Raw genomic sequence first — 26115 nt, 5'->3', positions numbered from 1 at the left:
TATTAAAATTTTTTTTTATTACTTAAGTTTAATTTCTTCTGGAATAATTTGTTTCATTCCCAAATTCTTTATGAGCGAGGTGTTTTCAAAAAATATTGCATGGCTAGGGTTTTTAAAAATATGGCTGCTTAGAACAAAATCGAAAGAACTGCAACTGTTTGAATCTAAAGCGTTGATTATATTACCCTTGTGCCGGATTATGCTCTATAATGTAATCTTATGCTAATAGCACATTTTCCCTTCAATGACAGGAGCCTAGGTTTCAAGCTTGCTGTAAAAGAAAATTTTTATTACAAAATTAAAATACAGCGGTAAATTGTTCAATTAATCTCGTACGAAAAAAGAAACAAATTGTAAAAACAAAGTGCTATTCTCATCATCAAAAATCGACCAAGTTCATTCTTCGCAGATTAAACTCAAGAATGGTGTCCTTAACGGAATTGAAGAGAAACCTCACGTTCTCGGTGTCTATAAAAGTAAAAACAATTTACTAAAACTGAAAGCGAAATTTTCCAAGAGAGAGAGAGAGAGAGAGAGAGAGAGAGAGAGAGAGAGAGAGAGAGAGAGAGAGAGAGAGAGAGAGAGAGAGAGAGAGAGAGAGAGAGAGAGAGAGAGAGAGAGAGAGAGAGAGATAGAGAGAGAGAGAGAGAGAGAGAGAGAGAGAGAGAGAGAGAGAGAGAGAGAGAGCTCAAAATTTGTGGAACAAACATGTAACAATAGTAAGGTAAAAAGAGAGTGGGGGTAGGGGACTCACTTGTTTAACATATCCAAATATTTACACGATGAATGTGTACTGGAGTAAGAAGGGATTTTTGTTGATGCATAATGAGGGGGTAAAGTTCGTGGGAGGGAATTGACTCTTAGACTGCCTTTTTTTTGTCCGACAGTCTCATTGAAGATGCCAGGTTGCCAAACAGGACAGGCGTACTCGAAGATTAGACGTACAAATCAGAGTAGAATCCTCAAACAGGGCAATTTAATACATTAGTTTTTTTTTAAAGAACTTTAGGAAGGGAAAACGTGGGATCTACGCGTTTTAAAATGTTATTACTATCTTAATCCCATTTCAGTCACTTGAGATGGTGATACCCAAAATTTTACAGTACTAACTGACATTTCAAGGGGGATGTGAAGGTCAGAGAAAGGGTAGTCTTAAGGGAATTCATTCTAAAAATTTTGGACTTTATAGGGTTGATTATCTCATCATTGTAAAGGATTCATCTGGCATCTGTACCAGGGCATCTATCAGGCTGCTCTTTAAATTATTGGAACATGTCTCTAAGACAGTTAGACCATCAACAAATTTCCATTAATTTGAGAATCGACACCGAAGTCGTTTATCCTTGCAAGAAATAAAATTGGAGATAACAGAGTTCCTAAGGCACACCATTGTAAATTGGGAAGAGATCATATTACATATTTAAGTTTTTTTTTATTTACAAACGGGCTACGATAAATAAATAAACAAACATCTCATTTAAAAAACACAATCCAATGCTTTACTGCATGCCGAACCCAAACCTGAAAAAAAACAGTTAAAGAAAAAAAATATATATTTAATAACTATTTTCCTTTTATTTCCTCGGGCCTTAACAAACCCCAACCAAAAAACAAATAAATATATTCTCTCGCTTCACTCTCCCACCCCTCCAATAATCAAATCAAAAAGTGAGACCTTGAAAATCATCTACAGAAACAACCCAACAAACCTCACAACATTCACAAAAAAACCAACAATCATCTCACCAACAACATTCAATAAATTATTCTCTACACACAACCACTAAAATCTTACCTATTGAGAAAAACAACTAAGCCTGAGGGAATTTCGAAATTCCACTAGATCTGTCTTGTTTTTTACCTCCTTGGGAAGTTTGTCCCAGACAGCCGGGACAAAAAAAACGGATAGAAAATGTAGACCTTGTTGTTGCAGGGAACGGGGTTCGTAATGAATGGGCATTCCTTGTCTCATAACAATGTTGATTTTCAGTAAATCCAATTGAGGAACATGCAGGTAGCAGGTTCTTAAAGCTTTTAAACATGAATAATGCCGTGTAAAACTTAACTAGGCCGAACAGTGGCAGAATCTTAATACCGTCGTATTGCGTTCGAACCGAGTCAGAGCCTCTCATTCGAGTTAAAACACGAACAGCTTCATTTTGTAGAACTCTCAGTGGCAGTGGCACTTACATAATATAACAAATACAGATGAACTAGCGGGTAATACAGCATTCTTAAAATTTTAAGAAGGAAAAAATGTTTCAGTTTACGCAGCATTCCAACATTCCTGGCGATTTTAGTACACAGTAATTCAATATGAGGTTTAAACGCAAGACACTCATCGACATGGACAACAAAGATATTGGATATATCTATGTCTCTAGAGATATCCACTTTCTAGTTGAATACCATGCATCCAAGGAAAATAATTAGCACTTCTTTCATATAGAATAAATTTGCTTTTACTATGATTACAACTTATCCCCGTATTTAACCGCAGAAATAAATCTGCCTCAGTCCCAGCTGCCAATGAATACTGTGTGTCATCAGAGAAGCTAGACAATATCATCTTTGAACGTCTAGATATAGGTCCCACGATACTAAATATCATTTTGAGGCAGGCATTCAGATCATTAACATATATTGAAAACAACAAGGGGCCAAGCACAGAACCCTCTGGTACTCCATATCTCACATTCATATAATCAGAATGAAAACGTCCAACCCCAACACACTGTTCCCTTCCACTCAAAAAAGACAAAATCAAACTGTGAAAATAACCACGAATGCCGGAATGCTGTAATTTTGATAATAATGTACTATGGTCAACAGAGTCAAATGCTTTCATAATGCCCATAAATATAGACGCAACTTTCAACCCAGCATCCAACAAATCATTAACAAATGTTGTTAAGAAAAGCAACGCTTGCTTTGTTGACATCCCATGTCGAAAACTGAACTGAGTAGGTTGAAAATAAGAATTTTTATTTAAAAAATCCACCATTCTCACGTAAATCAGTTTTTCAAACAGACGCGATAATAATGGGAGCATTGATATCAGTCTATAATTATTCATATCATTCTTATCACCATTCTTAAACAGCGGTGAACTCCACTCTTAAAACACCAATTAATCAAATATAACAGATGACCTGAAATAGTACAGAAAACTGAACGAAGAGTCACTGGTCTTAAAAATATAGAGACTTCAGCTACCTCTTTTATTTTAGAATTTTGACAGTTACGCCACTCTCACATAGTGGTCTTTGTTTTGTCCCTTGTAGGGAGGGGATGTGAATTAAATACAGGTTTATAGCACATTATGTGCATTTAACAGAAGATTAAGGATGTAAAGGAGGAAACATTTTAGGATTTAGGAAAGAGGAAAGGAATGGATGTTAAAATTTTCGACGACCAGTTGCTAACTCGGTATTAAAGACACATGTAAGGTACTTATGGTGGTGTTTGGTACAATGGTGTATGTTTGGTGTATGGTGTAAGGTACATGGTTAGGTATACCTTATGGTGGTGTATCAAAACCGAAGTTTTTTTTGCCAAATGTAGTATTGGCAGTACATGCATAGGTTATTTTGAAAAGATCAACATAGGTATAATAAGCATGGGTGTTTATTTCGTTTTTCTTATAATTATTTTCATTTTTTTTTTAACAGTTTCTCATTTGGCTCTTGTGTTGAATATTTAATGTTTTATCATAGAATATGTATATCGCAGCCTATCCTGAAATCCTTCAAAATATCCCGAGTTTGAATAACTATCCAACTTTTTGTGGAATAGTTTCAGTGATAATTGGTACAATTGTTGGTATTTTAACTCATGGAGCATCTTTCTGCCAGAAATATATTTTAATATATTTAAATATATTTTTAGGAGCTTTTTATGAAGGATGTACAAGCAAATAAAAACAAGATAGAAACGGAGAAATATAAAAAAGAAAAAAGACCTACCTGTTGCACAGCACATATGAGAATAAACCACTCTTCCTGAATCTTGTTTTCTGCTTAAATACATATTTAGAATAAAATCTTTAGCTGCTTGCGGGTCTTTCTTTGGCCCTTTAAAAAGGAAAACTAGTTTCAATAAATATTATTTTTGGGTTAGTTACTTTGCAGCAATTCAGAGGTTTTTAAGATATTTACTGTTAAATTTCTTAATTACGTTCACAAAAAATCTTCTATGTTTTACCTGTATTATATTGCTGAGTCTCATTTGTTTCTTATAACCTTCGGTTTCAGCCTTTATACTCTCTGCCTGCTCTATATTTTTCTTCTATATATTTTCTCCTTACCAACTCTATCAACACAACAAAATAACACAAGACCTTATCAAGACTTTATCGTTAACACAAGACTCAACACAAGAAAATGCAGGGCAAATAAATAGCCACTGGAAAATTACAGCTTAACCAGTGTAATTTTAAAACTTACTGACTTAAATTTTGTGAATTAATTAATGAATAAATATTGAATAACAAATATTGAATAAGAGTTAATGGGATAATAAAAAAAAATGAATAAATATTGTGACTTAAAGACAGAGACCCTCCAAGGACGGTGACTAGTAATCCTGTAATATGGGTGATATTATATAATATACTTAGTATAAGTAATTCAAGGTAATCAAAGTACGTAAATCAAAACTGAAATAAATGATTAAAACACTATAAAATAAAAGTAAATTAAAAAAAATTAAAAAAAACTAAGAAGTAACTAAAATTAACTAAAGAGACATTTCCCTTGATTCCAAGCTCAAGACTAAAAGTCCAAGGAGGGGCAGGGCTTGTATATAGTCGTCGTCCATCCAGAGGCCATTTCAAGCAATTCAACCCTCTGTCATGATATATATGGCCCTTTGAGTTGACTCGAACACTTTTTTTTCATAGGCAGCGCAATAACGCTGCCTAAGTAAAGAACGATGTTTGCACAACGTACGAGTATTATTTATTATTTTTTATTTCGTCTTAGACCAGGGCACTTCTTATCGAAGAATTTTTCGTAGAAACTTCAAAAAGGGCTCATTCGATTTGAAATTCGAAGGACTTTGTTTCCTTTTTAATAGCAGAAGTGATTTAAGGACAACTAACAGCCCTTCCACGCAAACCATTTCCAACGTATTATTTATTATTTTTTATTTCGTCTTAGACCAGGGCACTTCTTATCGAAGAATTTGTCGTAGAAACTTCAAAAAGGGCTCATTCGATTTGAAATTCGAAGGACTTTGTTTCCTTTTTAATAGCAGAAGTGATTTAAGGACAACTAACAGCCCTTCCACGCAAACCATTTTATCACAGCCGACAGGGCAAGGGTTGTAAGTTATGCCCTGGGGACATATACGTTTTTTTTATAGAAAGCGCTGTCTTAGAAACTTCAGAAACAGCTCATTCGATTGGAAATTCAAAGGGCTAGAGCCTTTTTTAAAAGTCGAAAGTGATTGGAGGGCAACTAACCCCCCTCTCACGCCCACCATTTTCCCAAACACATGCAATAAATATTTTGAGATATCCATTTTGTTCAAAGTAGTTGAAAGTTCTGAAAATTAGGTCTTTGAATATGACAACCCCCCCCCCACCACAGCCCTCAAGGCAAGGGTTGTAAGTTATGCCCTGGGGACGTATAAGGTTTTTACAGAAAGTGTTTTCGTAAAAACTTCAAAAAGGCCTCATTCGATTGGAAATTGAAAGGGCTAGTGCCCTTTTTAACAGTTGAAAATGATTGGAGGGCAACTATACCCCCTCTCACGCCCACCATTTCCCCAAACACATGCAATAAAAATTTTAAAATATTCATTTTGTTCAACGCTGTTTAAAGTTCTGGAAATTAGCTCTTTGAGGATGATAACCCCCTCAGAGCCCTCAGGGCAAGGGTTGTAAGTTGTGCCCTGGGGACATGTAAGGTCTTTATAGAAAGCGCTGTTGAAGAAAACTTCAAAAAGGGCTCATTCTATTGGAAATTGAAAGGGCTAGTGCCCTTTTTAATAGTCGAAAGTAATTGGAGAACAACTAACCCCCCTCTGATGCCCAGCATTTCCCCAAACACACCCAATCAAAATTTTAAGATAGCTATTTTGTTCAATATAGTTGAAAGTTCTGGAAATTATGTCTTTGAGGATGACAAACCCTCCACACTCCTCAGGGCAAGGGTTGTAAGCTATGCTCTGGGGGTATATAAGGTTTTTATAAAAAGTGATGTCGTAGAAACTTCAAAAAGGGCTCATTTGATTGCAAATAGAAAGGGCTAGTTTCTTTTTTATTAGTCGAAAGTAATTGGAGGGCAACTAACCCGCTCTCACCCCCAACATTTCTCCGAACACGTTCGGAGAACAAGTTGTTGCCATTTTTAATAGTCGAAAGTAATCGGAGGGAGAATCACCCATCCGCCCATCCACGCTCATCATTTCCCCAAACATTTCCGATCAACATTTTGATATGGCCATTTCGTTCAAAGTAATTGAAAGGTCTTAATATTACGGTTTTTATACAAAGCTTCGTCGTAGTAGCTTCAAAAAGACTCATTCGATTAAAAATTGAGAGGACTAGGGCATTTCTTATTAGTCGGAAGTGATCAGAGGGCAAATGCCCCCCCCCCCAAGCCCATTACTTCCCCAAACACTTCCAATCAAAATTTGAGATAGCCAGTTTGTTCAAATTATTTGAAAAGTCTGGAAATTATGTAATTGAGTATAACAAATCCCCCCAGCAAGGGTTGTAAGTTTTGCCCTTGGGACACATAAGGTTTTTATGGAAAGCATGGTCATATAAATTTCGGAGGGGGCTCATTGGATTGATAATCAGATGCTCTGGTACTCTTTTTAAGAGTCAAAGTGATCGGAGGGCAGCTACCCCCCCCCCCCCACCACACACACACACACAACGTATTGTTCCAAAATGAATCTAATAGAAATTTTTAGATACCCATTCTATTCAAAATAGCCTAATTATTATATAACAAGGCCTTTTGGGTTGAAACAAACCCCAGAGATTAGGGGCAAGGGTTGTAAGTTATTTGCACTTTACTGAAAAAATATAAATGTTTTTACTTTTATAACTTTAATAAATAAAACAATATTATGATTTTGATAAAAAAATATCAGTATATGTATATTAAACTTACAATACACATTCCTTTGTATTTTTTTTCCCGTAAAGTGCAAATTATGTTCTGGCCTTGGGAAGGCATAGGGGTGTTGAGCCCTACTCATGTTAATTTCTGCTCGTTTTGAGTTTGACTCGGTTATTTATTGTAATTTCTGTTCGTTTTGGGTTTCAATTATTCATCGATGCTGATTTGTGGTAGTTTCACGCTTGGTATTTTATTTGATTTTCTTTTTGCTCATTTTTGGTTTAATGGAGTTCTTTATTTTTCTTTGAAAAACTTATTTTGTGGAAAAACTTTTTTAATTAATTTCTGTTCGTTTTATATTGACATAGTCTTTTCAGGGAAAAAGAAAAATTCCTTAAATCTTTTCGTTTTTTAAGACTTTATAGTTTGGCATGCTATTTGTATGCTGGAGAAAATTTTCAGAAATTTTTAAAAACATACACCCTTTTATAAATCTGGACACAAATAGTAGTGTTTAATGTAGTTTCATACCTCCTCTAGTTGACTTGAAATAGAAAACTTGATACCATTCGCAAAAAAAGATCTGTTTACTTACTTTGATAGCTTGGATACACTTACGCTATTTTGAATTGGTTAAATTTTAAGAGCAGCAGTAGCCCCGAATGTTTGAACATTATACCCTCAGTCGTTCTTGGGATACTGCTGAGATCCCTTATTGGGAATTAGCATTAACACAGTGCATTTCGGTTTAGTCTTAAGGCAACATTTAGTTTTTAAACATATTGGCCAAATTGGAGGGTGGGCGTGGGAAGGGGACTAGTTGTCCTCCAATAACTTTAGACTATTAAAAAGGGTATTAGCCTTTCTATTTTCAATCGAATGAGCCCTTTTCGAAGTTCCTAACACAACTCCTTCGATACGAAGTGCCCACGTCTAAACAAAAAAAAAGAAAAAAAAAAAAAAAAACAATAATAAATTGTACCCACATCGATCTTTACTATAAAATGCCAATCACTTCCAATCACTTTCGATTATTAAAAACAGCACTTGCCCTTTCAATTTCCAATCTAATGAGCCCTTTTTGGGTTTCAACGACAACGCTTTCTATAAACACCTTATATGCCACAAGGACATAAATTACAACCCTTGCTCTAAGGGCTGCGAGGGGGTAGTCATCCTCAAAGACCTAATTTCCAGAATTTTCAACTACGTTAAACCAAATGGCTACCCCAAAGTTTTGATTGGATGTGTTTGGTGTAAGGGTGGGCGTGACGGGGGCGTTAGTTGCCCTCCAATCACTTCCGACTATTAAAAAGGGTACTAGCCCTTTCAATTTCCAATCGTATGAGCTCTTTTTGAAGTTTATAAAACAACACTTTCTATAAAACCCTAATATGCCCCAGGGTATAACTTGCAACCATTGACCTCACGGCTGTGAGTGGGGGGGGGGGGTTTGTTATCTTCAAAGACATAATTTCCGTAATTTTCAACTAAGTTGAACAAAATGGCTATCTCAAAATTTTGATTGGATTTGTTTGGGGAAATGGTGGGCGTGCGAGGAGGGTTACTTGCCATCTAATCACTTTCAACTATTAAAAAGGGCACTAGCCATTTCAATTTCAATCGAATGTTTCCTTTTTGAATTTTCTACGACAACACTTACTATAAAAAAAACTGATATGCCCCCAGGGCATAGCTTACAACCTTTTCCCTGAGGGCTGTGGGGGGAGTGTCATCCTCAAAAACATAATTTCTATCTAGAAATCTACTACGCTGAACAAAATGGCAATCTCAAAATTTTCATTTGATTTGTTTAGGGAAATGGTGGGCGTGAGAGGGGGGATACTTGCCCTCCAATCACTTTCGACTATTAAAAAGGGCAATGGCTGGTTCAATTTCCAATCGAATTATTTCTTTTTGAAGTTTCTACGATAACGCTTTCTATAATAAAAAACCTGATATACCCCAGGGTAAAACTTACAATCCTTACCCTGAGGGCTGAGGGGGGAGTGTCATCCTCAAAAACATAATTTCCAGACTTTTTAAGTACGTCGAACAAAATGGAACAATCGAACAATCGAACAATCAGAATCTCTAAATTCTGATTGGACTTGTTTGGGGAAATGGTGGATGTACGAGGGGTGTTAGTTATCCTCCACTCACTTTTGACTATTAAAAAGGGCACGAGCCTTTCTAATTTCCATTCGAATGAGCCATTTTTGAAATTCCTACAGTATCACTATCTATAAAACCTTATATGCCCCTAGGGCATAACTTAAAACCCTTGCCCCGAAGGCTCTGAGGGGGTTACCATTCTCATAAACGTAGTTTCTAAAACTTTTAACTACGTTGAACAAAATGGCTATCTAAAATTTTTATTGGATGTGTTTGGGGAAAAGGTAGGCGTGAGAGGGGGGTTAGTTTCCCTCAAATCACTTTCAACCAATAAAAAGGGCACTATCCCTTTGAATTTCCAAGTGAATGAGCCCTTTTTCAAGTTTCTACGACAAAGCTTTCAATAAAAACCTTATATGCTCCCAGTACATAACTTATTACCCTTATCCTGAGGCCTGTGGGGGGGGGGTGAGTGTCATCCACAAAGATATAATCAACCTTTCATCTACCTTGAACAAAATGGTTATGTCAAAATTTTGATTGGATGTGTTTGGAGGAATGGTGGGCATGGAAAGGGTGTTAGTTGCCTTTCAATCAGTTTCGACTATTAAAAAGGGTACTAGCCATTTCAATTTCTAATCAAATGAGCCCTTTTTGAAGTTTCTACGACAACACTTTCTATAGAAAACCTTATATGCCCCCCGGCCATATCTTACAGCCCTTGCCCGGAGGGCGGTGGGGGGGGGGGGAGTTGTCATGCTCGAAGACCCAATTTTCAGAACTTTCAACTACGTTGAACAAAATGGCTATCTCAAAATTTTTATTGGATGGGTTTGGGGAAAACGTGGGAGGAGAGGAGGGTTAGTTGCCTTCCAGTCACTTTCGACTATTATAAAGAGTACTAGCCCTTTGAATTTCCAATCGAACGGGCCTTTTTTGAAGTTTCTAAGACAACGCTTTCAATGAAAATTATATATGCCCCCAGGGCATAACTTACAACCTTTGCCCTGAGGGCTTTGGGGGAGTGTCCTCCTCAAAAACATAATTTATATCAGGAAATCAACTACGCTGAACAAAATGGCTATCTCAAAATTTTGATTGTTATGTGTTTCGGGAAATTTTGGGCGTGGAAGGGGTTTTAGTTGCGTTCCAATCACTATCGACTATTAAAAAGGGCACAAGCCACTCCAATTTCCAATCAAATAAGCCCTTTTCAAATTTTCTACGATAACTCCTTCGATACGAAGTGCCCTGGTCTAAGACCAACAAAAATAAATAATACATTGTGCTAACATCGTTCTTTACTTTGGCAGCGCTATTGCGCTGCCTATATATATATATATATATATATATATATATATATATATATATATATATATATATATATATATATATATATATATATATATATATATATATATATATATATATATATATATATATATGTTTTTAAATAATTGTATATATAAAATACGTCACAGATGCAGAACATTAAGGTTCGCACATTTTTTACCATAGAATTATGAGGAAGTTAAATCCTTCTTCTCTTGGAATAATCTTACCGTCAAATTCGGGAAAATAATCAGCCAGGTGAGAAAACATAATTTTTTCTTCAAGTATATCTTTCTTGTTTAGGAACAAGATAGTTGAAACTTCAAGAAACCAGGGATATGAAATAACAGTCTGGAACAGTGCAAGTGATTCATCCATTCTGTTCTGAAATAAAAATAAAATTATAATTTATTTACGCAAGAAGGCTATATCCAGAATAGTTGAACAGTCCTTCCCCCTCCACAAACACTACATAGTTGGGTGCTTTCACACAAAAGGCCACAATTTAATTCTAAGAAACTTTATGAAAACCTTAATATTCCGAGCGAGGGGAGAATCCAAAAAGACATACCCCCCCCCCTCTCTAGATTAAGATAATAGCCAACTTCGACGTTGTCAAAGATATAAATACTGATTTTGAGTAAATTAATTGTAAAGACCTCTTCGACCATAGTTAGTCTACTCATAACTTCTTGTTTACGAAAGCGTCATAAAATAACAACCTGAAACAATGCGAACGATTCATTCATCCTGTCTTAAAGTTGAAATAAAGATTATCTATTTACAATAAATGAGCACATCCAGCAAAGTTGAAATTTATTTGTGAGATTTGATTCTACAAGTCCTTGTTCCCATCTTGCCTATTTGTAACAATAGCTTAAAACTATTCTCTCGCGTGTCTCTTAGCTTCTATGCCTATAATCGAGGGTCTCAGAGGTTCTTCACTGACCTTGCATATTAGCGGGTTATTTATTTTGCTGATGCATTGGCGTTGCACGCAGACGCACGAGTTTTCGCTATAGCTAACAAACTAGGCACGACAAAACTGGCACAAACAAAACAAACTAGGCAGAACAAACTAGGCACAACAAAACAAACGTAGGCACAACAAACTAGGCATAGCAAAACTGGCACAACAAAACAAACTAGGAACGACAAACTAGGCACAACAAAACAAACTAGGCACAAAAAGCTAGGCACAGCAAAACTGGCACAACAATTCAAACTAGCCACAACAAACTAGGCACAAAAAAATTGGCACAACAAACAAAACTGGCACAACAAAAAAAAACTGAGCACAACAAAACAAACTAGGCACAACAAATTAGGCACAACAAAACAAACTAGGCACAACAAAACTGTGGGCAACGTCAAAAAGCCACTTTATGCGGCGTAACGCATAGGATTTCTTTTTCAACCCCAGTTAACTGTTTAATAAGGTTCTCTTTAAACATGTAGTTCATTCCATTTTGTGGATTTTGCTGCTCTGTTGGTTGCTGGAGAAGGGACAAGCGTCATCCTGCTATTGATTTAAGACAAACTTTACGTTTTAAGCGAGTTCAAAGTGGTTTCTTCATCAATGTCGAGTTAATAATGGTAGAGACAATTTTTGATGAGTTCGTGTTTTTTTAAAAGACTAAAAAGACGCAAAGGACAATATCGAACTTACACCCCAACTCTTCGGTCACCCTCAAAAGGAAAAGAAAACTTTCACAATTTCAGGCTAGGCTACCATGTATGCCTAGACTTAACAACAAACTCCAGAAATTCCTGGAGGAAACTCCCGTTCCCTCAAAAATTTTTAAGATCAAGCATTTTTTAAATTCTGGTAAATATAGAATTGATTCGATTCTTAGTATTGGGGTATAAAGAGTCTCCCGCCGGAAATTTTCCTGCAATGAAAACTATAGAGTCTGCTCCTGCATGAATTTTTATATTACCAGAAGCTGTCAGCAGTTGACAACATACCAAGCTTTCCGCATAAGTAGTTGAGAACGCATGTTCTCATATGTTATGTTATCTTACATGTGCTATGGGAACATAACATATGTTATATTCTCCACATCATCAGTTGAGAATATAAGCTTTCAGTTGAGAACATAGGTTGTGAGCTAACTAAACATAAGTCTTCAGTAGAAAAATCTCTGGTCTAAAATTAAAAATCACTAATTTGATTCTGCTCTCGTCCTCAGTGCTTTTAAAACCCAGGTCATTTAGTTCTTTTTGGTGAGACTAAGTTAGTGTCAAAAATATATAGTTTAACACAACCTTTTCGGAATTAATTTAAATGTGATAATTATAGAGGTATAAGGTTGATTTCTATTAGATGTAAATTACTTGGTATGATGATACTTTTAGACTTAGAGATGCTGTAGATAAAGTTGTGAGGGAAGAACAGTGTAGTTTTAGGACTAGGAGAGGATGTGTCAACCAAAATTCCACTCTTAGATTAATAACTGAGAACTGCCGGAATCTGACGCCTCTTCAATCCTCAATTGTATAGATTATGAGAAATCGTTTAATTCAGCCGACAGAAGAGCTTTAATGAAGGTCATATCCTTGTATGGTATACTAGAAATAAGTGATTAATGCTATGTACAAGAATAACATCGCTGCGTTTAAGAGGGGAAATGAAGTAAGTATCTGGTTTCGTATTCAATAAGGATTCAAGCAGAGTTTTGTTTTATCTCCATTAACATGGATCATTTCAATGGACTATGTTCTAAGGAGCACGAAAATGGCTAGGGGAAAGCATGGGATCAAATGGGAAGGGATAACTCTCCTAGACTTTTAGCGTTCTAGATGAAAATGTTACCAAAATGAATTTTAATACTAGAAGAAGAATTAGAATAGAGAATGAACTGCTTGCTTTTGTGACATCGTAGCCAACGTGTATTTGAACAAGGAAATAGACTGAAACGATTACCTAATAGAACCAGATCTATGAAACAAAATGATTGAGGAACTTTCAATGCATTGAAAAAAAAAAACAAATCATAGATCCCACTTAAAAAAAATAATCCCTCCCAACAAAACAGAACAGTTATCTCTTTTTTAAGTGGGAAATCAATATGTAATTCACAATCTTTTCTATTTTTAACCCTCCCCCCGCCGTTGAAATGAAACAAGAACAAACCAAATTATTGTTCACACTGATTTATTACTCATATATTTTCTCCACAGGTCCCCCTCCACCCTCCAAAAAAATAGTGATAGACTCGGGCTTGCCATTTCTATACGTCAGAGCCATATCTTTCCTTAAACTTTCTCAAAAGAAAATATAACTATTTAAACTCGATTTATAATTTACCTGTTCATCTGATTCGTACAATGTTTGATCATACTCAGAAAGGGCAGCTAAGAAAATTATGGAGGTAACATTGTCAAAACAGTGGATCCATTTTCGTCTTTCTGATCTCTGACCACCGACATCCACCATCCTAAAATCAAATATACAAAAAAAAGAAATATAACTTTGAGAAACTGAGTCCTATTCATATACGATCGACGCATACATAAGGGAAAAGTCCCTTGCAACCTGCCTCTACCTCCCAAGTGTCTGGATTAAAGAAATCCTCAACGTTTTGCAATGGAACGTGGGATCTTATTTGGGGAGAAGGGAGCTATTTCTAGATTGAAGACGAATACAAAAAAATAAGCCGCTAGTATATATGAAAAATATAAAAAATTGTGGGAATACTCATAAAAGACATGAGATTCCAAAAAGGGAGAGGAATCCCTGAGCCATACCCCATAATGGGATTGTGAGTTTCAGCCACAATGAGCCCCCTTCAAACTTCTGGGTTATATGAAAACAGTGTCAGTGAAAACATCTCCGTAATACTGTTAAGATTTTGTTTTTATTATTTTCTTTTGCATTACTCTTCCCTTATTAAATTTTGCTTTTATTTCTAATTTTCTTTTTCATTTTTTTTTTTAACGACGATACTCAAAATTGTGTTGTTCGAAATCCAAGGGAGAAACGGGGTGTTTCGTTGTTTCCGACTCTTCCAACGGGAATACCAATAAAGATATTTTCGACTTCTTTTTACAAAACATAAGGGGCATGGGAGGCAATTTCCCACCATATTTACAATAGTACTGTACACTAGCCATTCATTTTCTGAAGTAAACCATGGTTGGCATTGGTACCATTTCTGAACGTTTTTGAATTGATGCAGCTTTGATTTTGTCTCACCGTACATGAATAATTAAAACGAAATTCGCATATTATTTTTTTCTTTTTTGGCTAATTGGCTTTCTCGAAATTTTGTTCTGACGTAACTTGCGAATTAACTTACATAACGAATTTCTACATTCGTTTGTTTTTATTGTGTATATTAGGGGTTCGCTCCCTAGTCAATACCTCGCTTCTTACGCTAAAGTTTGAATTTTGTTCGAATCACAAACCCTTGAATCACAAAGGCCGGTTAATTAGAATAGATAGCTCTTTTGAAAATACTAAAAAAAACTTTAGCGTAAAGAGCGTGGTATTGACTAGGGGGAAAACCCCCTCATATACTTAATAATTTCTGTTCGTTTTAAGATTTAATGTTACTTTTTACTTTCAGTTTAAAAAAACTTGTTTTTTTTTATTTAATTTATGAACGTTTTTTAAATAATGCTGGGAAATTATATAAATGTCCCTTCTCCCAAAGAAATATCCTTAATGGAAAGATCCTCCCCCGTACCCCCTCCTCTGCCCCGGACCCCCCCCCAGCAAAAAAATCCTCCTGAAAGCGCCTGTATACTTCCCAATAACCAATACTATATGTAAACAATGGGCAAAGTTTATAACTTGCAGCCCTTCCCCCCAGAACAGTGGGGGATTAAGTCATCCTTGAAGATACATTAATTCAATTTTCGACTATGCTGATCATAATGGTTATCTCAAAATTTTGATTGGGTGACTTCAGGAAAAAAAATGAGCATGGGAGGGGGCCAAGTTGCCCTCCAATTTATTTGGTCACTTAAAAAGGTTATTAGAACTTTTAATTTCCGTTCGAATAAGCCCTCTCATGATATCCTAGGACTACTGGATCAATACGATCACCCCTGGGGAAAAACAAATAATCTTTCTTCTGTATTAAATAAGAAATACGAGTTTTTTAAACTGAAAGTAAGGAGCGACATTAAAACTTAAAACGAACAGAAATTATTCCGTGTATGAAAGGGGCTGTCCCCTCCTCAACGCCTCGCTCTTTACGCTAAAGTTTTTTATCATTTAACAAAAATAGAGTTGTGAGAAAGTCAAACTTTAGCGTAAAGAGCGAGGGGTTGAGGAGGGGACAGCCCCTTTCATATACGGAATAATTTCTGTTCGTTTTAAGTTTTAATGTCACTCCTTACTTTCAGTTTAAAAAACTTGTTTTTTTTATTTAATTTCTGATCGTTTTTTAGTTAATGCAGCTTTTATTTTGGCTCACCGATTTTGAATAAGTAAAAAAAATTTGCATAAAAATTTTACATTTCTTTTGCTAAATGGCTGTCTTTATATTTGGTTCTGACGTAATTTACAAATTAACTTACGTAACGAACTTCTATATTCGTATATTTTTCTTCTGGCAAAAATACAAAGTTGCAGATTTTTGCAGATATGAGCTTGAAACCTATGTAATAGGGTTTTCTGATACGCTGAATCTGACGGTGTGATTTTCATTAAAATTCTTTCACTTGTAGGGGATGTTTCCCCCCTTTAAAAAATCAGGTAAATTTTCTCAGACTTCTAGCCTTTGATGAGTAATACTAAACTTAATAAAATTTATATATTTAGGATCAGCATTATAACATTTTTTGATGATACATTTATTGACATCAAAATTCCGTTTTTTAAAGTTTCGATTACTATTGAGCCGTATCGCTTGTTTTTTTTTTATTGTTTTTTTTTTATTACGTATATGTTATTACGTATATGAGAGGGTTCTCCCCTTAGTCAATACCACGCTCTTTATGTTAAAAGTTAAAATTTTGTTTAAATCAAAAACCCCTAAATCACAAAGGCCGTTTAATTAGAATAGATAGCTCTTTTGAAAGCACTAAAAAAACTGCAGCGTAAAGAGCGAGGTATTGACTTGGGGGCGAACCCCCTCATATTATTAATAATTTCTGTTCGTTTTAAGTTCTAATGTTGCTTCTTACTTTCAGTTGAAAAAACTTGATTTTTTTAAAATTTAATTTCTGATCCTTTTTTAAATAATGCTGGGAAATCCGACGCCCCCTTCATAGAAATGTCCCTTACCACAAGGAAAGATCCTCCACGGAAAGATTCTCCCGAGTAAACCCCTCCTCCAGCCCCCCCCCCCCCACCAGAAAAAATCCTTCGTGAAAATGTCTGTATACTTCCCAATAACCAATACAATACGTATACAATGGGAAAATTTTATAACTTGCAGCCCTTCCCCTGGGAACTGTGGGGGATTAAGTCATCCTAAAAGACATATTCATTAGATTTTCGACTATGCTGAACAAAATGGCTGTCTCAAAATTTTAATTGGGTGACTTCGGGAAAAAAATGAGCGTGGAAGGTAGCCAAGTTGCTCTACACTTGTTTTTGTCACTTAAAAAGGCCAATCGAACTTCTAATTTCCGTTAAAGTGAGCCCTTATACGATATTCCAAGACTACTTGATAGATACAATCACTCCTGGGAAAATAAAAAAAACAAACAAACAAACAAATAAACACTCATCAGTTATCTTTCTTCTCATAATAAATACAAAATTGCACATTTTTGCAGATAAGAGCTTGAAACTTCTTCAGTAGAGTTCTCTGATACGCTGAATCTGATGATGTGATTTTCATTAACGTTCTATGGCTTTTGAGGGGTGTTTCCCCCTTTTTCAAAAATAAGTCAAATTTTCTCTGGCGCATAACTTTTAATGGGTAAGACTAAACTTGATGAAACTTATATATTTGAAATCAGCATAAAAATCTGATTCTTCTGATGTATCTATTGGTATCAAAATTCCGAATTTTAGAGTTTCGGTTAATATTGAGCCGGGTCGCTCCTTACTTACAGTTCGTTATCACGAACTCTTTGAAAAAAATACAAAATTCCACATTTTTGCAGATAGAAGCTTGAAACCTCCATAGTAGAGCTCTCTGATACGCTGAATTTGATGGTGTGATTTTCATTAAAGTTCTGTGACTTTTAAGGGTTGATTCCCCCTTTTTTCGAAAATAAGGCAACTTTTCTCAGGCGCGTTGCTTTTGATGGGTAAGACTAAACTTGATGAAACTTATATATTTGAAATTAGAATAAAAATATTATTCTTCTTATGTATCTATTGGTACTCAAAATTCCGTTTTATAGAGTTTCGGTTACTATTGAGCCGGGTCGCTCCTTACTTACAGTTTGTTACCACGAACTCTTTGATAGGCAACGCAATCACGCTGCCTAAGTAAAGAATGATGTTGCCACAATGTATTATTTATTCAAATTAAATTAATTTATTTAACATAAAAATACAAACAAATTTACAGCAGTCATCTACAAAAACCCGAAGGTTTGTTTACGATGGCTGCAATTCCGTTATTATAAAGCTCTACATCCACATAACAACTATCTCTTTGCGGGGAAAAAACTTTCAATCACTTTCGACTATTAAAAAGGGCACTAGCCATTTCAATTTCCAGTCAGATGATGCCTTTTTGAAGCTTCTACGACAACGCTTTCTATAAAAACCTTATTTGCCCCCAGGGAATAAATTATAACCCTTGCCCTGAGGGCTGTTGTTGAGATGTCATCCTCAAAGACCTAGTTTCCAAAACTTTCAACTACGTTGAACAAAATGGCTGTCTCAAAATTTTGATTGGATGTGTTCGGAGAAAAGGTGGGCGTGAGAGGGGGTTAGTTGCCCTCCAATCACTTTTGACTATTAAAAGGGGCACTAGCCATTCCAATTTTCAATCGAATGAGCCCTTTTTGAAGTTTTTACAATAACTCCTTCGATACGAAGTGCCCTGGTATGGAAAAGAAAAACCGGGTAAGGGTTGTAAGTAATGCCCTGGGGGCATATAAGTTTTTTATTGAAAGCGTTGTCGTAGAAACTTCAAAAAGGGCTCATTCGATTGAAAATTGGAATGGCTAGTGCCCCTTTTAATAGTTGAAAGTGAATGAAGAGCAACTAACGCCCCTTCCACGCCGACCTGTTCTCAAAATACATGCAATCAAAATTTTGAGATAGCCAGTTTGTTCAACGTAGTTGGAAGTTCTGGAAATTTGATCTTTGAGGATGATAACCCCCTCAGAGCCCTTAGGGCAAGGGTTTTAAGTTATGCCCTGGGGGCATATAAGGTGTTTATAGATAGCTTTGTCGTAAAAATTCAAAAAGGGATTATTCGATTGGAAATTGAAAGGACTAGTGCCTTTCTTCATAGTTGAAAGTTATTGGAAGGCAACTAGTCTCCCTCCCACTTCTAATTTGCCCATTATGTTTTAAAACTAAATGTTGCCTTAAGATTAAATCAAAATTCACTGTGTTAATGCCAATTCCCAATAAGGCATCTCAGCAGTATCCCAAGAACGAATGAGGTTATTGGGGCTTCTCCTGCTCTTGAAATTTAACCAAATCAAAATAGCGTAACTGTATTCAAGCTATAAAAGAAAGTAAACAGATTTTTTTGCGACTGGTATCAAGTTTTCCAATTCAGGTCAACTAGAGGAGGTATGAAACTAAATTAAACACTACTATTTGCGGCCAGATTTTTAAAAGGGTTTATGTTGTTAAAAATTGCTGACAATTTTTCTCCAGCATACAAATAGCAGGCCAAACTATAAAGTCTTAAAAAATGAAAAGATTTAAAGAATTATTTTCTTTTTCCCTGAAAAGAAAATATCAACATAGAACGAACAGAAATTAATTAAAAACTTTATCCACAAAATAAGTTTTTCAAAGAAAAGTAAAGAACTCTATTAAACCAAAAATGAGGAAAAATAAAGATCTAATAATCTCAGAAATTGCAATAAATAATCGAGTCAAACTCTAAAGGAGTAGAAATTAACATGAGTAGCGCTCAAAACCCCTATGTCTTCCCAAGGCCAGAACATAATTTGCACTTTACTGAAAAAAATACAAATGAATGTGAATTGTCAGTTTAATATACATATACTGATATTTAGTAGTCAAAATGTTAATATTATTTGATTTATTAAAGTTATAAAAGTAAAAATATTTATATTTTTTCAGTAAAGTGCAAATTTTGTTCTGGCCTTGGGAAGGCATTGGGGGTTTTGAAACTTAAAACGGTTAATTATTCTGTATATGAAGTGGGGCTGCCTCCTGCTCAACACCCCGCTGTTTAAGCTAAAGTTTAGAATCACTAACTTTTTTAAAAGTGCTTAAAAACTTCAGCGTGAAGAGAGGGGTATTAAAGAGGAGTCAGCCTATAGTTTATATCAGCCTATAGGAGTCAGCCTATACGGAATAGTTTCCGTTTGTAGTAAGTTTTAAAGATGCTCCTTACTTTCAGTGGATAAACTTGTTTTCTTTATTTAATTTTACTTAAGTACTATGTACTTCAGGAAGTTTTTACTTAAGTGGAACCCTCTTTATAAAATTCTGTAGGTAAGTATTACTTGAAGTACTTGTACTTGAAGTATTTTCCGACACTGAAAGAAGGTTAGGGGAAAGGGGTGCTTGTAAATTAATCGGTAATCTACCTAAATCCTAGTCCCCTTAAGAAGCCTGTACTAATGGTACTTGGGGGTGATGAAACCCCTCTTTTTATAGACTATGTAAGATAAGAAATTTCGTTCACGTGGCTACGGGTATAAAAGTTGAAAGGGTGGGGGCATAATAAGCACCACGTTCAAGCGTTATCAGGAGCTTTGTTTTCATCGAAATTTAACTGGTATTAATTCTTATTTTCCTATTTGAATTTATTGCTTATTGTCTTCTTGTTTCCCTGGGAACATTCTTCCACCCTTTACTGATTCCCTTGCGAAACATTCCTATAAAAAAGTATTTTTTTTTATAAAAATTCGCTTTGAAAACCATGGAAATAATGACCCTATCATCTCAGGCCCTTCTTAATAAATACTTGGAAGGGTGCACTTTTTGAAGTATGATTATCATTCTAAAAGCATCGTTTCACGAACATTAGACTTAAAGGTAAAATTGGGGTTTAAGGAAGGAGTATTACCTCTTTTTCACATTTAAGAGAGCCTTTTAATAGACTTTAGTAACAAACTTTAAATAAAGAAATGATCCTTGTCAACAGAAACCGAAACAAAAAAAAGAAGTTTTGATTATAATATATGCAAATACAAAATATATTTTGTATTTCTAAACATTTAGAAATACATTTGTATTTTAATAACATTTGTATTTCTAATGGATTCTAAACATTTAAAACGTGTTGGTTTTAAAATTTCTCATTAATTATTATTAGCACAAGAAAATATACATAATTTTAGATATAGGTATTAACCCCTATCCATTTCCCAAAAAAGAAGTGCAACGTTAATGGAAATTATTTGAGCCAAATATTTTTAGAGTGGGGCAATGGATTTTGCCCACTGGTTGTTCATTTTTACCGACTGACCTGGGGGATATTCCTATTAAAATTACTTCTTTTTTTTACCAGCTGAGCCTGTTCTTCATTCGTTGACTTTCGTTATATTTTTCCATGAGCCCATTTACCTAATAATAAAAAAAAAATCCATGTCAGTAAAATAGCGGCACTTTGCACCAATATATTGCCAACTCAAATTTTTTTTAACAAATAGCTGAAAACATTGGGAGGGGGCGTCCACCCATACTTGACGCACCTGGAAGGGAGTAATAACAATTTGAAGTATTTTTTTTTATTTCGTCTATTTTTATATGTCAAGCAGTAGTCGGACATCGTTGGCTTTAATTGCCACTTTTAAAAACAATAACTACATCTGAACTTACCTAAAAAAGTTTTTCTAAAGTACCCCAAAAAAGATAAAAAAAAACTTTTCGAATGCTGACCAATGGGCTGCGTAGAAAAAGTACTGATCTCCTGATTCCTTGCCTTCGGCCGAGAATCAGGAAATCATCCGTCGCTTCCCGTGTTTCCCCCCAGATTTCTCCAGCTAGGCATTTAGAGCTGGGTCGACTCTGACTGAGCTTACAGAGTTACACTGCTGACTCACGTTCCAAACTAAATAAACCGTGACACCAGGGCTCAAACCCCTGTCCTCACGGACAAAGAATTTCACGTCTGACCCTCTAACCTCTCGGCTAGGAAGGCTTAAGGTACCCAAAATCTGGCAAAATTAAAGTTAGTTTTGTTGGTCTTTAAATCCGAACTTGACTTTATCGATAGTCTAAATTTGACCTTTGATGTATCTGTTTATAAACATTATAACATATAGATTGTATAACTTATAAGTTTCTAAATGTAATTGTATAATAGAAATGATTCCATCGGCAACTCTGTTGCCTCTTACCTAAAAGGATGCGAATCGACTTGAAAAAGATACTCAAGAATTCCACTTGTTGCAGTGCGAGCTCTTAGGATGTCTTGCTCGTTTGGAATAAAATTTGGTGACGAAATCCGATCCAGATCTGATAAATAACTAAAATAAATAATGCACAATAAGTAAAGAAAATAAATTGTAACTAAAATTAGGTCTTGCACAACAAAGATTTTGTGGTTTATATAAACTTCAGCTAGGTTCTTACAGAAGCCAAACTTCGCTTCGGAAGCCAAATTTTCATATCGTTGGAATAAAAAAATTAGCTTAAAAATTTTTTCATATCGTTCGATTAAAAGTTTTATATGCGATAGGTTTATATGTGCTTAAGCGAGGTTCTGACAGACGCCAAACTTCACTTTAAAAGCCAAATTTTCATATCGTTGGAATAAAAATTCGGCTAAAAAAAATTTCATATCATTAAATTAAAAATGTGGTTTCAGTTAGTTTGGTCGTTTAACGATAGGTTTATATACTTAAGCTACGTTCTGACAGAAGCCAAACTTCACTTCGACAGCCAAATTTTAGTATCATTGGGATAAAAATTCGGCTAAAAAACATTCATATCGTTCGATTAAAAATTGGTTTCGGTTAATTTGGTCGTACAACGCACAATGATAGGTTTATATACACTTAAGCTATGTTCTGATAAAAGCCAAACTTCATTTAGACAGCCAAATTTTCATATCGGTGAAAAAATAATCGGCCAAAAAAGTTTTCTTATAGTTCGAGTAAAAATTTGGTTTCGGTCAATTTGGTCGTACAACGCACAACGATAGGCTTATATAAACTTAAGCTAGATTCCGACAGAAGCCAAACTTCACTTTGGAAGCTAAATTTTCGTATCATTGGAATAAAAATTCAGCTAAACTTTTCATATCGTTTGATTTAAAAATCGTTATCATTTGATTTGGTTTTGGTTAATTTGGTTGTACAACGGACAACAATAGATTTATATACACTTAAGCTAGGTTCTGACAGAAGCCAAACTTGACTTTGGAAGCCAAATTTTCATATTGTTGGAATAAAAATTCGGCTAAAACAATTTCATATCGTTCGATTAAAAATTATGTTTTGCTTAATTTGGTCGTACAACATACAACGATAGGTTTATATACACTTCAGCTAGGCTCTGACAGAAGCCAAACTTCACTTCGGAGGCCAAATTTTCATATCCCTGGAATAAAAATTAGGCTTAAAAAATTTGCATATCGTTCAATTACAAATTTGGGTTCGGTTAGTTTGGTCGTACAATGTACAAAGATAGGTTTATATACACTTAAGCTAGGCTCTAACAGAAGCCAAACTTCACTTCGGAAGCCAAATTTTCATATCGTTGGAATAAGAAATTTTTGGCTAAACAAATTTTATATTGTTCGATTAAAAATTTGGTTTTGGTTAATTTAATCGTACAATGTACAACGATAGGCTCTGACAGGTGTCAAACTTCACTTCGGAAGACAAATTTCATGCAGTTGAAATAAAATTTCAGCTAACAAATTGTTAATGTCGTTTGATTAAGTATTTGCTTTTGGTTAATTTGGTCGTACAACGTACAACAATAGGTTTATATACACTTCAGCAAGGTTCTGAAAGAAGCCAATTTCACCTCGGAAGCCAAATTTATCTATCGTTGGAATAAAAATTTGGATATAAAAATTTCATATCGTTCGATTATAAATTTGATTTCGGTTAATTTGGTCACACAACGCGCAATGATAGGTTTATATACACTTAAGCTAGGTTCTGACAGAAGCCGAACTTCACTTCTGCGGCCAAATTTTTATATTGTGGAAAAAATAATCGGCTAAAAAAATTTTCATATCATTCGAGTAAAAATTTGGTTTCAGTTAATTTGGTCGTAAAATGTACAAAGATAGGTTTATATACACTTAAGCTATATTCTGACACAAGTCAAACTTCAGTTCGGAGGCCAAATTTTTATATTGTTGGAATAAAAATTTGGATACAAAATTTCATATCGTTCGATTAAAAATTTGGTTTCGGTTAGTTCGGCCGTACAACGTACAACGATAGGTTTATATACACTTAAGGTCCTGAAACAAGCCAAACTTCACTTCGGAAGCCAAATTTTCATATCGTTGGAATAAAAATTCGGCCAAAAAATTTTCATATCGTCCGAGTAAAAATATGGTTTCGGTTAATTTGGTCGTAAAATGTACAAGGATAGGTTTATATACACTTAAGCTAGATTCTGACAGAAACCAAACTTCACTTCGGAAGCCAAATATTCATATTGTTGGAATAAAAATTCGGCTAAAAAATTTTTCATATCGTTTGATTAAAAATTTGGTTTCGGTTAGAGCTAGGTTCTGACAGAAGCCAAACTTCGCTTCGACAGCCAAATTTTCATATCGTTGGAATAAAAATCCGGCTAAAATATTTTCACATCGTTCGACAAAAAATTTGGTTTGGTTAATTTGGCTGTACAACGTGCAATGATAGGTTTATATACATTTAAGATAGGTTCTGACAGAAACCAAACTTCACTTCGACAGCCAAATTTTCATATCGTTGGAAAAAAAAAATCGGCTAGAAAAATTTTCATATCGTTCGAGTAAAAATTTGGTTTCGGTTAATTTGGTCGTAAAATGTACAAGGATAGGTTTATATACACTTAAGCTAGATTCTGACAGAAACCAAACTTGACTTCGAAAGCCAAATTTTCATATTGTTGGAATAAAAATTCGGCTAAAAGATTTTTCATATCGTTTGATTAAAAATTTGGTTTCGGTTAGAGCTAGGTTCTGACAGAAGCCAAACTTCGCTTCGACAGCCAAATTTTCATATCGTTGGAATAAAAATCCAGCTAAAATATTTTCACATCGTTCGACAAAAAATTTGGTTTGGTTAATTTGGCTGTAAAACGTGCAATGATAGGTTTATATACACTTAAGCTAGGTTCTGACAGAAACCAAACTTCACTTCAACAGCCAAATTTTCATATCGTTGGAAAAAAAATCGGCTAGAAAAATTTTCATATCGTTCGAGTAAAAATTTGGTTTCGGTTAATTTGGTCGTAAAATGTAAAAGCATAAGTTTATATACACTTAAGCTAGATTCTGACAGAAACCAAACTTCAGTTCGGAAGCCAAATTTTTATATTGTTGGAATAAAAATCCAGCTAAAATATTTTCACATCGTTCGACAAAAAATTTGGTTTGGTTAATTTGGCTGTAAAACGTGCAATGATAGGTTTATATTCACTTAAGCTAGGTTCTGACAGAAACCAAACTTCACTTCGACAGCCAAATTTTCATATCGTTGGAAAAAAAATCGGCTAGAAAAATTTTCATATCGTTCGAGTAAAAATTTGGTTTCGGTTAATTTGGTCGTAAAATGTACAAGGATAGGTTTATATACACTTAAGCTAGATTCTGACAGAAACTAAACTTCAGTTCGGAAGCCAAATTTTTATATTGTTGGAATAAAAATTTGGATACAAAAATTTCATATCGTTCGATTAAAAATTTAGTTTCGGTTAATTCGGCCGTACAACGTACAACGATAGGTTTATATACACTTAAGCTAAGTCCTGAAAGAAGCCAAACTTCACTTCGGAAGCCAAATTTTCATATCGTCGGAATAAAAATTCGGCTAAAAAAATTTCATATCGTCCGAGTAAAAATATGGTTTCGGTTAATTTGGTTGTAAAATGTACAAGGATAGGTTTATATACACTTAAGCTAGATTCTGACAGAAACCAAACTTGACTTCGAAAGCCAAATTTTCATATTGTTGGAATAAAAATTCGGCTAAAAGATTTTTCATATCGTTTGATTAAAAATTTGGTTTCGGTTAGAGCTAGGTTCTGACAGAAGCCAAACTTCGCTTCGACAGCCAAATTTTCATATCGTTGGAATAAAAATCCAGCTAAAATATTTTCACATCGTTCGACAAAAAATTTGGTTTAGTTAATTTGGGTGTAAAACGTGCAATGATAGGTTTATATACACTTAAGCTAGGTTCTGACAGAAACCAAACTTCACTTCGACAGCCAAATTTTCATATCGTTGGAAAAAAAATCGGCTAGAAAAATTTTCATATCGTTCGAGTAAAAATTTGGTTTCGGTTAATTTGGTCGTATAATGAACAACTAAAGATTTATATATACTTAAGCTAGATT

The 26115-nt window shown here is 34.9% G+C and overlaps 1 protein-coding gene across 1 annotated transcript in view; it reads right to left on the bottom strand.

Moving 5' to 3' along the window:
- Positions 1-329: 329 nt before the first annotated feature.
- LOC148948985 (guanine nucleotide-binding protein subunit alpha-14-like) overlaps positions 330-26115 on the bottom strand; it is a 41463-nt gene continuing 15677 nt past the window's right edge. Inside the window, exons 3-7 of the mRNA XM_089094161.1 lie at positions 21942-22070; positions 13834-13963; positions 10754-10907; positions 3966-4073; positions 330-468 (exon numbers count right to left, since the gene is read on the bottom strand). Coding sequence (XP_088950287.1) covers positions 380-468; positions 3966-4073; positions 10754-10907; positions 13834-13963; positions 21942-22070 — 610 coding nt within the window. The 3' untranslated portion in view covers positions 330-379. The remainder of the gene's footprint in view (positions 469-3965; positions 4074-10753; positions 10908-13833; positions 13964-21941; positions 22071-26115) is intronic.

The sequence above is a fragment of the Artemia sp. Qi Xiang Cuo genome, chromosome 9, assembly GCF_049724085.1.
Source record: "Artemia sp. Qi Xiang Cuo chromosome 9, ASM4972408v1, whole genome shotgun sequence".
Lineage (NCBI taxonomy): Eukaryota > Metazoa > Arthropoda > Branchiopoda > Anostraca > Artemiidae > Artemia > Artemia sp. Qi Xiang Cuo.
The sequence above is the reverse complement of the archived record's forward strand: the minus strand, read 5'-3'. Positions and strand labels throughout refer to the sequence as shown.